Genomic DNA, 16,742 nt, shown 5'->3' with positions numbered 1-16,742 from the left:
TATTAAATATCTTGGTATCTAATCAATTACTAAACATTTAAGACTATTTCACATCAATTTCACACACATCTCCATACAATTAAAATAATTATATAGAATGGAATTATTCTTGGTCGGAAGAAATGTTTAATTTTCAAGTTAAAATAGCTCCAAGTGCAAAGGGTTAGGGTGGATTTATAGTGGAGCAGCGAGGTGAGCTGTGCGGCGAAAAAAAGAAAAACAAAGAAAATACATATGTACTTTTTCATTAGTATGTGTCGAAATGTTGTCACGAATGTTGGTTTCTTTTCACCGCGCCGCGATCATCGATGCTCGCAGCTCCACTATAAATCCACCCTCACGCATTATGGGAATTTCCGAAACAGTCAGCCCGCGCAACAATTGTTAATAACTAATTAACCAGAGTTAATTTGTGAACATTTGCAATTGGGTAACATAGAATCAACCTCCAGCTACTGGTTTGCACGTGTACTGACACGTTGTTGAATGAATTACTACATTGCCATATCAATGACTGATACACATATCACATGTCAAAATATAAACGCTCTTAACTATCTTTCTGTTTGAAATGTAATTCGATATCGTTCATCCTATGAATCAGTATAGGGTCATTCTATGCCAAATCGATCACTTTCTGCAGGCACCATCGTCGATTTTGTTTTAAATGAAATATGTTGTAGTCCACGGAAAATCAGGGGGGGGGGTTTAAGTCATCATTTTGCCGGTTTCGATTTTTTTTAGAAATGGCAGACCTTCAAAGTTTTCAATTTTTGCCCATCTCGGCGAAAACGGGCCTCGCTTACGAATTTTTATTTCGAGAACTGTTTGTCCAATTGAGCTACATTTTTTATGTTTTATTCGGAAAGGATTGGGCTATTACAAAATAATTTTTTCAACCTCGAAAATCAACTTTATAATGTCGGAAAATTTAAACAAATTCTTTTTTAACGTTTTTTTCGACGAGGGGACGGAGTGATTTAAATTTTGAAAAAAAATATTGTTATATTCCTTGAAGTTTCCCCTTTAAAATGAGCCCTTGAAAAAGATGGTATCATTAAAATTGGCGTCGCAATGAGCTGGTAAAGTACGCCGTGAACCCCGTTTAGATCCCTTGTCTATTCTGCTGCTGGTCTTGAGAAAATACCAGCAGACTGTATTCGACTAAATAAATGACCTTGATCTTCGAAAATTAAAGTTTTACCTTCAGATCAAGCTCTCCAGGTCATGTTATTATACATATCTGAATGTGTTTTTCGATCAGTTACACGGTGCAATAAAATAAAAATCTAGTTATGCATCTCTCTCAAAATGACGAACTTGATGACCTTGATAACTCCGAAAAAAATGACCTTCGGAAAAAAATATTCGTGCCAAATATTTGGTCCATTGACACCATACACATTACGTAACAAATATTTTTTGCATCACAATAACCTGAAGAGATATTTAGGTGTCCTGTTTTAGACGAAACAACCTGTAGTAGCGTACGAGTGTCTTGAAACCGTCCGCTCACCTACTACTCTTTGCATTATTACTATGCTGATGAGTATAAGAGGCGAATTACATATATGTATATGTATGTAGAAACCGCGCGTAGGGAAAATATCCTGTGAAATATTCATAATATCGTTTATTCATATTTTTCGAAAATATAAATTATTGATATTATTGTATCCTTTGTACGGCTCTCAAGAGTGATCTATTGTATAATGTCTATTAATTTTTGCTACGAAGTCAATTGTAACTATTAGTGTTCACAGACGAAGGATTTTATTAACGTATAAAGGATATGGAATGTTGATTGTTTTAATTTAACAGTCATTGATTTGAGATCATCATTAATTCAAACGGATTTGCACTGTATTTATTTAAGGGGAGGATGCAGGAGCAAACAATTTCGTACAATTTGTCAAACGCATTCCAATGCTCTAACTTATCGTTAACGAATCGCTAGCCTCCCTTTTATCAACACAATTCAACGGTTCCCGATAAACTGCAGCAGCTCCTTTCTCCGGTATAACGAAGGTTAACCAGCTCTTTTTTATTTCACTTTAAACTAACTTACGACTTTTATCGGATTGGTAGATATTTTGTATGTTATTCGAGGGACTTTTTTCCGAATAACTTCGTATCCGCATTGTAACAACATCCTCCTTCCACGTTTCTCAAAACCAATGATCAGGTTTTCGTCTGCTTAATATAGGGTGAGTCCGAAGAGAAACAGAACACCTAAATATCTGAGTTACTTTTCGTTGTACAAAAAAACTTCTTGGGACAAAGTTACACTGTTTGAAGGGCCACATGTAACGGTGTAAGGGAAAGAATTTGCAAGTCATTTTTTTATGAGATTTCAAGGTCATCGATGTTTTTTTCAATGGAACGATATATCTTCGTTAACGTAATGTTGTAGCTGACGAAATAACGAATTCATCCATGTAACACAATATCACCTACAAATGACCTTCACCCCAGAAAAATGGAATAAATAAAATTCAACGTGTAACATTCATTTGCTTTATTTCTGTTACGCAAAATGTTCAAAAATATTTCCTTGAGCTGCTATACAGTCATTTAGCCGTCAAGTGTTACAGAATGTACTGCTGTGTAATTCATTTCTGAGGGAATCGACGCACAAGCCCTGACGATTCTTTCGTTCATGTCGCCTACAGTGGTTGGTGGTTCATGATAAACATCGTCTTTCAGTTTTTCCTGTCGTCTTTTAATGTTCCGTTGATAAAGTTGTTTAAAATTCCGCAGCAAACATTGATCCGACGGACCACGTCTTTGTTTGTCGACTGTCCGTAACCACCGCGGATTTTCAGATGACCAATAATGCATGTTTTTTAAATTTATCTGCCCGTGATTCGTAAACGAAGCTTCATCGATAAATAATACTTAATTTAAAAAATGCTCTATCATTTGTTTATCAATTGTCTGAATCCCCACTGGCAAAAGTTTACACGATTCACAAAGTCTCTACCATGAAGTTCTTGGTGAATTGATAGATGAAAGGGGTGAAATTTTTGTTCATGGAGTATTTTCACTACACATTTTTTTGATTAATGCCACTTTCTCGCGCGATTTGCCTCGTACTAGCATGAGGGTTTGTATCCACTGCTGCCAGAACATTAATTGCGTTTGCTTCATTCCTTACAGTCCTCACCTTCGTACATAAGTATTTTATTTTCAACACTACCAGTTCCACGGAATTTATTTATCAAATTGGAGTAAACGGAAATTGATGGACAATTACGATTAGGAAATCGGTCCTTGTACAACCGCACTGCTTCTCTTAAACACGGTCGACTTTCTCCATAAATGAAAATCATATCAATCTTATCTTCCTTCGAGTAACACATTTCGAAACGTTCATCGATAAACCGATAGATTAGAAATCCTAGAAACAATGGAAATCTGATAGCAAGAAGGTCTTCAGAGTAATTACTAGTTGATAAACACGATTCTGTACGAACGCATAGGTGAAGGTATGTCGTACATGTCGTCCTGTCAACACCGAATCAGTTATTATGTTGTGTACTGCGATACATTTGAATGTATAGCAGCTCAAGGGAATAGTTTTGAACATTTTGCGTAACAGAAATAAAGCAAATGAATGTACCGTTACACGTTGAATTTTATTTATCCCATTTTCCTGGGTTGAAGGTCATTTGTAGGTCATATTGTATTATATGGACGAATTCATAAATAATAGAGAACGAAATCAAATAAGAATATACAGGGTGTCTCACTTAAATGTGACTCCTAGAATTTTGAGTCCTTTGAGTCCTTTAATTTTGACAACATGAACAATTTTTCATGTGTAATTTGAATGATGTCAAATGGCCAGTATCCCGCAGGGGTACTCTGGTCATAATGTTACCGAGATTATACATATATACAGGGTGTCCCAGAACAAGTGTCGTTCCTTGAAATGGGAGGTTCCTGAGACCATTCTAAGAGACATTTTCCTTTGCACCAATGTCAACTGCGGCTTTGTTTAGGAGTTATTAACGAAAAACACGGACCAATCAGAGCGTGCCCTGGCCCGGCGCGCCAAGCCGCGCCGGCAAGCGAGTGTCGCGGTACGCCGTGACATCGCATCGTGACGGCGCGGCTTGGCGCGCCGGGCCAGGCACGCTCTGATTGGTCCGTGTTTTTCGTTAATAACTCCTAAACAAAGCCGCAGTTGACATTGGTGCAAAGGAAAATGTCTCTTAGAATGGTCTCAGGAACCTCCCATTTCAAGGAACGACACTTGTTCTGGGACACCCTGTATATCTAATAATATGAGTGTCTAAAGTAGGGAAAAAATCGAGAAAAAAAATCCCGCAGATTTCAATGTATTTTTCTGTCTCTAAAAGGCTTTTTTGACTGATGACCTTCCTCTTTCGAATGAGCCCTCACCCAGCCGAAAATTTGCTCGTATAAGGACATGAAGCGAAAAATCGCAAACCTATGTTTTCGACCCAAACTCTAATAAGATTCTAGTTATTTGCTAATTTTGTCACGCGAGTATCCTACCGTCTTAAGACGTCCTATGCTATCTGATTGTGAGTAGGGTTAGAAATAACATCGATGACCGTGAAAACTACGAGAACAAATATATTTAAAAGAAAACACAAGCGCTGCGGGATACTCTGACCGTTCCATACCATTCAAATTGCACATAAAGAATTTTTCATTTTTGTCAAAACTGAAAATGTTCTGGGAGTCACACTTAAGGCGAGACACCCTGTATATTCGTTTGCGGTGATGAAAATGTTTTGTTTCTCTGAGTCGAGAAATCTGAGTGTAACAAACCATTGAAAACTGGAGACAAAAAGCTTTCTGAGCATACAGTTGTACATTTGATTTTTTGCGATTAAGCGGTCAGGAAAAGAAGTAAGTATATACAGCCAAGCTGGTCAATTACAATAAATCTGTCAGCTTATCTTGTATGCGCTGAACTTGTAGAATATATTACCTTTATTGGTACAATCGCCGAGGTTAATGGTACGTGCATTCCGAAGATATTTAATGTCCGACAGAAGGACATTAACTTCGTAGTCTTTGTATGCAAAACGATAAAAAAATGTTTCGTTGCCTCAACATTGTAGACAATTGTAGCATGAAACTATAAAAACAACACATTAGATATAACATAGCAAATAGCACAAAGACGTGTTAAAGACGTCTGTTTCACGTCTAAAAGACGTTCAGGAGACGTTAGTAGGACATTCGGGAGGTCTTTAAGACGTCCCTAAGAAATCTTAAAGGTCCATAAATGTCAATTAAATTAAAAGAAGTGAAGAGTAAGAATAGATTTCGACAAAAACTTATTTTTGGTTAAACCAATAAATATTTAGCCTGATTAGAAGAACGTATGTAGAATTGACATAAAAAGTGTAATAAAAATAACTATTGCAATTAAAATCACAATAAAAATAATCCAAATTAAAAAAATTACAATTAAAATCACAATAAAAATTGACATTGACATTGACATTGTGACATTGGAATTATGACACTGACATTGTGCAATTGACATTCACATTCACATTCACATTCACATTGACGTTGCTGTTGAAATTGAAGCAAAAACACTAACTCGAAAAATAACACCAATGCTAATACTTACTGCTAGATTATGGGTCTATAAAAATCACACTGTTTATGGTCTGAAAGACGTCCTTTTAGGACGTAAGACTTTCAGACCTAAAATAGACGTAAAATGGACGTGTTTAAGACGTCATCGTTATCTGGGCATGAACTGCTTATTTCAATTACAAAAGTGGGCAAAATATAGATATAGTAGTTTATACATATAAATGTTTCTTAAATTATGTAATATTATAATCAGAACTACTGCAGGCCACGTGTTTTTTCTTTTTGTTCTAATTGTTATAGTTCACTGAATTAGTGGATAAGCAAGTACTATGTATTCTATCTCCTTTATATAATTTTGGCAGAACTCTAATTGTCATCAATTAGATTCTTTTATTAGAAAATCTAACGATACCTTCGAAATGGAATTGAATTGGATTGACAGACAGGCAACACAAAATGAAGTCGCCTATAAACTATAAACTTGTCAATACTGTTAGGTATTGACATTGACTTTACAATATACTGGTCAATATGTACCTAACACTGTTAGGATCATTCCGATGTGACAAATGTTGTATTTTCAAGGTTCTAGTAGAATTAAAAATATAAAAGTACCGCATTTCGATCAATTAAACTTCGATACGTTATTAATTACATTAATCGAAAGAAATTAATTTGTTAATTATTTAATTAAAAACGTTATTAATTAATTACCTTTATGTAACTTATGGAATTCTTTCAATTTTCAACAAAAGATCGTTCATTTATTTGTAAGTCCAATTACGAACTTAAAAATATCGCTAACTATTGCATTTCGATCAATTAAACTTTAACACGTCATTAATTAAATTAATTTCAAGAAATTAGTTATGTATACAAACGTTATTAATTAATTACCTTTGTGTACGAGTATCTTATGAAATTCTTCGAATACAATCTCCATAAAACACCGTTCACTTGTTTGTAACACAGTCGACATATTTATAAAAACAAAAGGTATCAATAAATCAGATTAATGTCACGAATAGTTTATGCAAATCTGCTAACTCTGCTTCGCTGGCAGCTTTTTAAAAGGAATTTAAAGGATATTTTGACAAGTTCTGTCGCGGAATTACGCGAACGAGTTTCCTTTCGTTGAAATACTTTGGTAGAATGGGTCGTACGGTAATAAATAATGTGTAATCGCCAATCGGTAGTGCAGGAACAGTTGAGTACTTACCGGTGAGCACGTGATCGGGGTCGTAATGCAGATAAACGGGCGATTACTATGTAGGTGAAAACGGTGTAAGTCTTCCGTTTACGGAATTTCGAAAGAAATCAAATCGATAGGCGCCAGTTCTGTGCGAAGGACTGTTCGAATTGATGCCGGGCTCGAGTTTTTCATGAACAAAACGAAAAGCAAAGACTTCGAAGATCGACGATCGACGATCGAAACGACTCGAGAAATAGTAGTTAAAAATTGGACAAAGTCTGCGACGTTATACTGTAGTTGTCACGGTGCCATCCGATCGAGCGAACCGACTCGAATGCGTTGGCGCGGAGCGGTCGAATAATACTCACGCGGCACCGAAACCGAACGGCTCTCCTCGTCACTGCCGAAAAACTTGACTACCACTACCCAGTGTCCAAGAGGAAAGGCGTGGTTTCCAGATGCAGTGAAATGAATTAATATTCTTCAATGTTCTACTATACGATTTGAACTTTTTCAGGGAGCTAGAGAGCAATTAGTTTACTGCAGGATGTGGAAAGAAATTTCTTCGAAAATTCCAATAGATCGGAATTGTAGAAAAAATACTAAAAGTTGAATTTTTAACTTTTTTATGTGGGCCTATATTGAAAATTTAAAAAATACGTTTTGTAGATCTGTGTCATTTAAACATATCCTGAAAATTTCGTCAAAATCGGTCGACGTTGCAATGAGCTACAAACGTTTAAAGATGGTAAAAATTGCAGATTTTCACGATTTATTGCCGAAAATGGGACAAATCGAAGAGGGGACTGCTCAACGCGCCACTGTGGGCGTGTGGCGAACTACGTCTAATAAGACTAGGTATAAAAGGCAGTGCAGTGCGGTCAGAGGTCACTTTTCTTTCAGAATTAGAACTGAAAGCATCTTTAACCATTTCTTAAGGGTTTTCCCATTGAAGATTTTCAAATGATTCCCTCTTCCAGCCTGAGGAGGTGGGGTGGGGGTGGGGGTCAATTATGGTGTTATCGAATAGCATTCTTAAAAGTATCAAATACGTCTACTTTTATTTTTCTATATCTATATTCTATATATCCCCAATTTTCAACGATTTTTTACCCATTTTGATTTTTGTCCATTACAGCGCCATCTGTGACCCAAAATGCGAAAACTCCTAGGTCAAATTTTTGTATTTTTTTTTGGAGAATTCAAATCTGCAATGAAAAATGGGGGTTCCCATTTAAGTCTTTTATCTTCCCCCACGCCCACCTCCAGGGGGTGGCGGTAGGGGGTCGAGTTTGGTATCATTGGATGTCCCCCTTCGCGACGAACAACTTTCATTACCCACTTGTTTTGATCCGATGCATAGTTCTCGAGATATTTCGATGTCTTTAGATAAATCGTCGACCCAGTATATGGAATGAGGAAGGGAGAGAGAGAGAGAGAGAGAGAGAGAGAGAGAGAGAGAGAGAGAGAGAGAGAGAGAGAGAGAGAGAGAGAGAGAGAGAGAGAGAGAGAGAGAGAGAGAGAGAGAGAGGGAACAGCGCTGCTATAGTAGGTTAGTGAAAGAAGTGTTTGTGCGTATACGCGCCACCGAGTTTAAATATTCGTGAAACCTCGTACGTGACCGTGTACGAACGAGAGCGTCCTATAGGAAGATGGGAGTCCAAGTCTTTATCAATAATATGATATGTGGCTACTCATTGTCAGATCGTAATCTTACTGCGGCCTGTCGACATATGGGACCAGTGACTGTTGTTCAGAGGCTTGTGTTTGATCTGGAAAATGCACGATTAAAACTAACTGGTTCGTGAAGGTTCGTACAGTCTCGGGAGCAACCAAATAGTAATTCCTGCGCAAGGATCAGCGGAGCTGTGTCAGTGGCTGTGGCTGTGGCCAGTGCGAATCCATCCCTTCGCGAGGCACGTTCTACTATACATCGAGTAGCGCAAAATGCTCGCCAATAAGTGTCAAGCAGTAGTGTGTACTCGAACCTTGTCATGGCAATATATCAATGGTATTTATCATCATTTTACGCTATATATTACGGTTTTTCCGTGTTACGTCCAACGAAACATCCGCGCGAGTGTCAGAATCACTTGTAAAAGTATAAATCACTCCGCGCATGGTACCTAAAGAATCGATACTCGGTGTCTTCCTCGAACCTCTCTCACTCCCTCTCTTTCTCGTACTAGTTCAAACAATTTTCATCGCGAATAAATAATTTATGGTGGACGAGTTTATCGTTCAACATTTGTAAATAAGGTAAAACTACTCGAAGTTGAAAACTTTAATCACACACTTTTGCTATAAACTAATGACACCAGAATTAAATTTATACTGTTTTTAATACTAAAATAAAGAAGAAATATGACAGAATTAATCGGACAGTACAATGTGCTGGATAATCTCGGGTTATTCTCTTGTCTGTCTTATCAAAATTTCTGTACCGTTCCTCGTTGCTTATCTTATCGAAATCTTCGATACCGTGCAGTGGAACAAAATTGTTTACGTACATGTACACGCCTCGGATATCATATAAACTTATTTATCGACCTTGAGCTTCCAGAAATAAATGTCGAAACCTAAACAGCATCTTATTCTTCGCGTATTCAACGTACAACTTACAATAACAAGAATTTTCATTGTTACCTAATTATTCAACTTTATTCCTTGCAAAGTATGTTATTGTAAAATAATATTCAAGTATCAATTGATGGAAACATTATCAAACGATATTTGAACATGTTCCCTGGACGTGCAACAGCATTAAACAAACTAACTGCACATTCCAATTTTTAAACTCTTAGTTCTTTTAAACAACAGACATATTAGAAAACATTGCAACCTGTTTCTTACGAATCTTTCTAACAGCGGGACTTGTACGAAAATACTTATATCAAGGCATAAATACGTTTTTGATAGACTAATACACAGAAGCATGCTTAACGTTAACGTTAACAAATAAAATCTATTATAAGTTGTAATCTATTGTAAGTTGTTGAAAAGTGCGTCAGTATGTCAACCAATCATTCTTAAGTGACATCAATGACACTAAACGTGCGGTCTATTAAACTCCGAGGGCTTAACGTGATTTAAGTCGACGATACTACATGACAGCGATACGCTATTCCGAGGCAGGTGTTATCGTGATCGAAGCGTACTATCTCGCATTTGAATTTCTGACAAACATTTTCGCTTTAACTGTACACGATAATTATTCGTAAAATTCTCGTGTCAAAACTCTTCTTCCTAATGAATATTTATCATATTTACTCGTCCAATCGACACCACACGCGATCGAATACGAATACGAATCAACATTTTATTTCCTTCTCCGCCCAAGTATGCGTAGACATAGTACACGAAGATAAGCTTCCAGCAAGTTTATGAAAATTAATATCTTAGTCCAGTCAATGAATGCTCATAAGGGGGGCGCGCGTAGATGGAAATGGAAGGAACAGAATTTTTAACTTTGGGACTTTGTTTGGACTAGTTAGGAGGTACATAAACATAATAAAAGTCCCTACTCCTAGGAGGTGAGCAGGCTACAAGGGGGGCACGTAGAAGTCACCTTTTTCGGTTTTCCGCGTATATCTCGGAAACTATGCGTCCTAGCGATAAGACCATTCCATACAACATTAAAGCTGACAAAATGTACTATGCTATGAGATTGATTTCATTCAGTTTAGTTCAGTTTCATACATAGGTTAGTACTTTTTTATAACGAATGTCCAGCTGCATCGATTGATGTATTAAAAAATACCTCATTCCATTTAAAAAAACAAAGTTGACCTTTAAATGACCTTTACGCGTCCACTCACGAAGGAACTAATATGTAACATCAAAATATGTTCCACTCGATACCATTCAAGCCTCTGCTGAAACATTTTTTGCTACGAGTAACAATAGCGAGAAAATCAAGATGTCGAAATCGGGTGGGAACACCCTGTATAAGTCGAACAAATTCCCATACTGTACTCCCCTACCAATACTGCTATAAATTATAAAGCGACGAATTACGCATGTTCCTACTTCATTTTTTTTTTCTTATTCCAAGGTAGTTTTTAGTATTTTTATTTGCACCTTATGTAAATATTGTTAATTCTTAGCAAATAAAAATTAAAAAAAAAAGAAAAGAACTGACTTAGATTGGGACTTTACCGTATTACGCTTACCATTACTTGCTCAATAATTATTCGTAAAATTGTAGTGTCACAACTATTTTTCCTAATGATATTTGTCATATTTACCCGAATACGAATATAAATCAACATTGTATTTCCATCTCCATCCAAGCGTGCGTACAAATAGTACATAAACATGAACTTTCAGCAAGTTTATGGAAATATAATATAAAATATCTGTTCAAATGTGTAATTTTGTTTCCGTAAGTCTTATATACAGTGATACTTTGCTATTTCTATGCAGGACATGTAACTCCGTGGAAAAGATGCCTGACTGGAGTTTTGTCGGAAGAACCAAAGAAGCCAGTAGTCACAACGGAAATACCGGGACCTCAATCACGCACTTTGTTAAAAGACCTCAATATGATACAGGTAAAACCTTTTAGTAGGCAGAAGAAACTTTTTCCTTTGCAAAACTATTCTCCGCAGCTTTGTCCAGGAGTTATCAACGGAAAAAACGGCTTCTTACGCCACGCACGGATTCTTCTGTGTTCTTCTTCAATAACTCCTTAACAAAGCCGTGAAAAACATTTTCGCAAAGGAAAAAGTTACTTCGAGTGACCTCCGGAAGCACCCGTTTTAAGGAGGTAGAACATTTTTGGGACACCTTGTATAGATACATCTAAATATTTTCATAAGATACTGCATCTAGAACAGGGATGGGCAACCCGCGGCCCGCCACACTTTCTCGTGCGGCCCTTCAAACATTTTACATTTTGACTTTTAAGGATTCCTACAGTGTCCCGCTGGTCTACAAAAGACTGCGAGCTCTCCGTACGGCGCACGGTGGGTAAAAGTGACTTACCTCGCTTCAAAAAGAAATAACTTTCGATAGAAATGAGGTAGAGCGATGCATTTTTTTAAAAATTAAAGCTGAAACTTTGCAGAATATTGGAAAAAATAGGGAGATTACGATACGAACGGTTTTTAACCTTGAGAAAATTCGTTAAACTTTCACAATTTCCAGAAAATGTGGTTTCTGCGTTACCACGGGCAGAAAAAAAATTTTTTAATTTTTGCTATATATCATTTCCCGTAAATTTTTTCACGCTGATTTCTAATCTGGTCTCAAAATTTATCTACGACCTCTGGTTTTTTCAAGAAATCGATTTTTGTGAACATAACTAATGTAATCATTTTTTCGTTGAAATGATTTGATAACCCACTAGTTTGAAGGTATATTGTATTGTCATATATAAAACACAATAAAATTAAACACAATGAAGTATTTGAACGTTTATTTGACGTATATCACTTGACGAACGATCACCCGACGTATCGCTGCGATTGCCGCTGGCACTCCTTGCAAGCTATGTGTGACTGTAATGTAATTTAAATTAGATATCTATTTTCCATGATTATATTTTCATTTACACAGGAAGTAAGGTAAGTATTTAATCTGTTTAACTTACTTCTCATCAACAAATTCTTTAACTTCTGGTGATAAAAATAAGAATAAGTTATCCCTATTTTTCCCATATTCTGCAAAGTTTCAGCTTTAATTTTAAAAAAAATTCATCGCTCTACCTCATTTCTATCAAAAGTTATTTCTTTTTGAAGCGAGGTAAGTCACTTTTACCCACCGTGTGGCGCGGCGTGGCGCGGCCGATCGTCTTTTTACAAACGCACTTGGGGGTGCCATACTACATAAACAGAATATACAGTGTGTCTCAAAATTACCTTAATTTAATGAAATGGGAGATTCCCGAGATCATTTCAAGCGACATTTTCCTTTACGAAAATGTCATCCGAGGCTTCGTTAAGTAGCTATTCACGAAAAACACGGACCAATCAGAGCGCAACCTAGACGCGTACAGCCCACCTGAGCCCACCGTACCGGCGCACAGTGGTTCCAAACGCCCAAAAGCTGGCCAAAACCCCAAAAATGAATTATGAGCTAGGACGTTTTTACCCATTGGGATGGGTACTCTAATAGTGACTCCGTAGTGGGGTAAACGGGAAAATGCTTGCATTTTTTTACCTGAGTTGCAGTCGTAGTCGAAACTTCGCTTTCGTTAGACAGGCATTTTTCACGCGCGTGAGCGTACGTACGAAATATAAGTGCAAAGTGTATAAGTTATATTGGAAGCTACTGATTTTTATACTACATAATGGATACAGTTTGTGGAGGTAAGTTCAATCGTTTTTAGTGCTGAATTGTTAATGTTAACCGGTTAACAATTACACGGAAGGGGAACGTAAATTTTGACGCATACATTTTAAAGATGTAGTGATAAGTTAAAACCTCCACACACCTCCAGCAAATAACTTACATAGGGTCTTAGATTATACTATTATCTTGCAAAATCTAAAATCTTAATTGCCAATTCGCGCCATTTCTCACGTACCACCATTTTATATAACTCAGAGTGTAAGCATTTTATTAGCTTTCACCAAAATATCTCGGAAAGTATGAATGATACTAAAAAATGTTTCAAATAAAAATTTTACGGTTTGAAGGAACACATTTGACGATGGTATGCGTTTGACTTATTAGTGACCTTGAAACGTCCTGCGAAGGTCACGGGTCAATTTTTGAAAAAAAATGTTATTTTTTTTATATATTCTTATAGCTGACATTCAGACAATTTCAAAACAATATAATAACATTATTTTTCGTTACTTTGTTACCGAGATATAAACGTTTTAATAAGAGAGCTAGAGAGGAAGCGACCTTTAAGGGACAGACAGGTCTAAGTAAATTAATTTATAGAAGTAATTAATTAACTTTTTAATTAATTCTTAGACAAAATGTTTCAAATATTGATTTCTATTATTTACTTTCAGGGTCTCGTGATAGCGAAATCCGTTTGACGAGAAAACAGATTTTTCAAATAATTAAGTGTTATTTGAATAGTGATATTACTATAATATCTGAACACCTTCAGAATCAGATATTCGAACAGCACGGGAAATTAATTGATGTAAATCATGAAACAAAGATCGCATTAGGGATTTTAATTTCTAAAAGTAAGACAAAATGGCGAAGTGTAAAGAGAACGGAAGATTTCTTTTTTAGAAAGTTTGCTACGTGGCTTAATGTATCTGTTGCATTCCGTATACCTGCAGACAGCGACAATCATGCGAACATCATTGGCCGTCCTTCTTTAGAATTTGAAACCTCCAGCGAAAGATCAAAGCGAAGAAAGACAGCAGATATTCGGGCAAATTTTTCAGATGATGCATTATCGTATGCAACTCAAATGAGTTTCCGAGCATCTTCTTGTGCTTTGTGGTCGCAATACGTACGATACACCTCGGAATGCCAATTTTTGAACAGAAGTAACAATTTTTTAACGTATGCGTTCGCCATATTGGATCCGCCATTTTGTTTTTTCGAATTTTGAGTCCAGATTTGTAATCAGCGGACCCGAAAACCATGGGATACCAATTTTTGGAAAAATTGAAGTACGTTTAAGGGTTTTGGCCAACTTTTGGGGATTTTGAACCACTGTGCGGCGCGGCATGGCAGCCGGCAGCTGAGCGTCGGTGGCACGCCGCGATCAGTGTTGTTAGATGGTACGGGTAGCGTCACTGAAGTACGAAATCGGGCACCTTGGTTGCCCCGCATAGCTTCGCACAATCTTTTCTTCTCGATTTTCAAACATAACGTTCAACATGCGTATGTTATATTAAAATTTGATGTGTATGTACATGTAATATATAAATATATTCTAATTGTATATATACAGTAGCGGACAAAAGTTTAAGACCGCTCTAAAGAAAACTTGCCCCACAAGCTACGGACTGTAGAACGCAGATACGTTCCTGGATTCGCCGCGCATGCGCGAGTTTTCCCGTACCATCTAACAACACTGGCCGCGATGCCGCAACGAACAAGAGTTTCTCGATTATGTGAATCCTCTCCGATTTCGACGAGCTTTGGATATGTTGTCAAGACCATGATTCTGAACCACATTTCCCTTTACAGTTTCTGTCGATCGGCTTTAGTTTACGATATTATTGTAAAAACTTGTAATTGTAAATGAGCTTTGTTTCAAAAGAAAAAGATATTTAAAACATCGAATTTATAAGATATTTCAAGGTCATCGAAATCGGTGAGAGCCCACATCATCGGCAACTTTACCCGAACGAGAGAAGAAGCAGAAACTGATTCAATTAAAAACTCACTTATTCTGCGCGAGTTACGGTGGGTCTGATCACATCACTGGCTGGGCTGGGGCTGGGAGAGCACAGTTTCGCGCGGAATCGCGAAGAGCATGGCCCTCTTTCCGCGTCGGAGTACATATCTCTAATTTCTTCTCGTTCGCTATAATCACGACTTCGAAAAGTGTGCTACGTGTAGTGTTCAGTAATTGTGTGAATGTGTGGTGTTTCCTGTTTCACTGGTGTAACAAGCAAATGAATTTACGGCTGAATAAGTGAGTTCAGTAAATGTTCTATAAACGCGAACGCATCGGGGGGATTTCTTCGCGTTTTTCGATCGTGGTCCTACTTTTTTCGAGCTTCAAAGGCCGAGCCGAACGTAGAGAAGGACAGCGCGTGTAAAGCGAGACCACGCGCGGGCCTTTGAACTGTGCCGACGACTGCGACTCTCCGCGTCTCTTTCTTTTCTATACGCGCTATCCTTCCTTGCGCCCGAAACGTCCATCGTCATTTAAACCTCTACAGTTTAAATACCATCGAAGGAAACCTATCGAATTGGAGCGTTTGCATCCGTCAGGAAAAGGCACACTTTTTGTAGTTTTTCAACTGTTTTAAGTAATGTATTTAAGATTTATTTAAGATTTATTTAATTTTGTTTCTTATCAAAAAATTGTAATGGAGCGAGCGACGCGCGTGACTTGACACGGTGCTCGGTTTTGCGACATGATCGGTCATAGTTCATCGCGTCTTTATATTTGCGAAACCGAACGTTAAATAATAAAAATATAAAACAGTTCAGCATATTTTATAAAGTAATTTTTCTCGTTTTTTAATCTTTGCCTAGCGTCGAGATCGCAATTTCTTTTTCTTTTTCACTCGCTATACATACTCTTATGTTCTAAAGTCACTTCATATGTACATACCGTCAATTAAACCACTAAATTCTGTTCAAATTATATCGTGTTTGGTATCATTTTAATCAGAAAAATGCCAGAAATAAGGTAGTGAAAATCCCATAATAGAATCATGGAAAATGAAGAAGTTTGACTGTTGGTGTAACGTTATGATGACTCACGGGCGTTTGAACTGTGCCGACGACTGCGACTCTCCGCGTCGCGTTTGTACAGTAAATGTTCTATAAACGCGAAAATCTTTCAACGATAAACGCGAAAAAAATATCCCCTCCAAACTAATACACTGACTCGGCTCGGTATATCGGTGTGAACCACTACAAACGCGACGCGGAGAGTCGCAGTCGTCGGCACAGTTCAAACGCGCCCGTGAGTCATCATAACGTTACACCACAGTCAAACTTCTTCATTTTCCATGGTTCTGTTATGGGATTTTCACTACCTTATTTCTGGCATTTTTCTGATTAGAATGATACCAAACACGATATAATTTAAGCAGAATTTAGTGGTTTAATTGACGTTGAAAGTGTCGAGCGCAAGGAAGGACAGCGTATGTGAAAGAATGAGACGCAGAGTCGCAGCGCGCCGGCACAGTTCAAACGCCCGTGAGTCATCATAACGTTACACCAACAGTCAAACTTCTTCATTTCCGATGATTCTGTTATGGGACTTTCACTACCTTATTTCTGGCATTTTTCTGATTAAAATGATACCAAACACGATATAATTTGAAAGAATTTAGTGGTTTAATTGACGGTACGT

At 37.3% G+C, this 16,742-nt stretch overlaps 2 protein-coding genes across 3 annotated transcripts in view; one reads left to right on the top strand and one right to left on the bottom strand.

Annotated features, from left to right (window-relative positions):
* LOC143219080 (uncharacterized) overlaps positions 1-7,163 on the bottom strand; it is a 24,515-nt gene extending 17,352 nt beyond the window's left edge. The window contains exon 1 of the mRNA XM_076444877.1: positions 6,809-7,163. The gene's annotated coding sequence lies outside the window, so the exon portion shown is untranslated. The remainder of the gene's footprint in view (positions 1-6,808) is intronic.
* Gabat (4-aminobutyrate aminotransferase) overlaps positions 1-16,742 on the top strand; it is a 24,882-nt gene that overhangs the window by 172 nt on the left and 7,968 nt on the right. Inside the window, exons 1-2 of one of the 2 annotated variants that reach the window (XM_076444872.1) lie at positions 8,435-8,792; positions 11,207-11,334. In XM_076444872.1, the coding sequence (XP_076300987.1) occupies positions 8,729-8,792; positions 11,207-11,334 (192 nt within the window). In that variant the 5' untranslated portion in view covers positions 8,435-8,728. Of the gene's footprint in view, positions 1-8,434; positions 8,793-11,206; positions 11,335-16,742 lie in introns of those variants that run through there. The other variant, XM_076444873.1, reaches the window with a different exon arrangement.

The sequence above is a fragment of the Lasioglossum baleicum genome, unplaced genomic scaffold (genome assembly GCF_051020765.1).
Source record: "Lasioglossum baleicum unplaced genomic scaffold, iyLasBale1 scaffold0021, whole genome shotgun sequence".
In the NCBI taxonomy this organism is placed as follows: domain Eukaryota; kingdom Metazoa; phylum Arthropoda; class Insecta; order Hymenoptera; family Halictidae; genus Lasioglossum; species Lasioglossum baleicum.
Note: the sequence above shows the minus strand (reverse complement) of the source record. Positions and strands in the feature narration are given on the sequence as shown.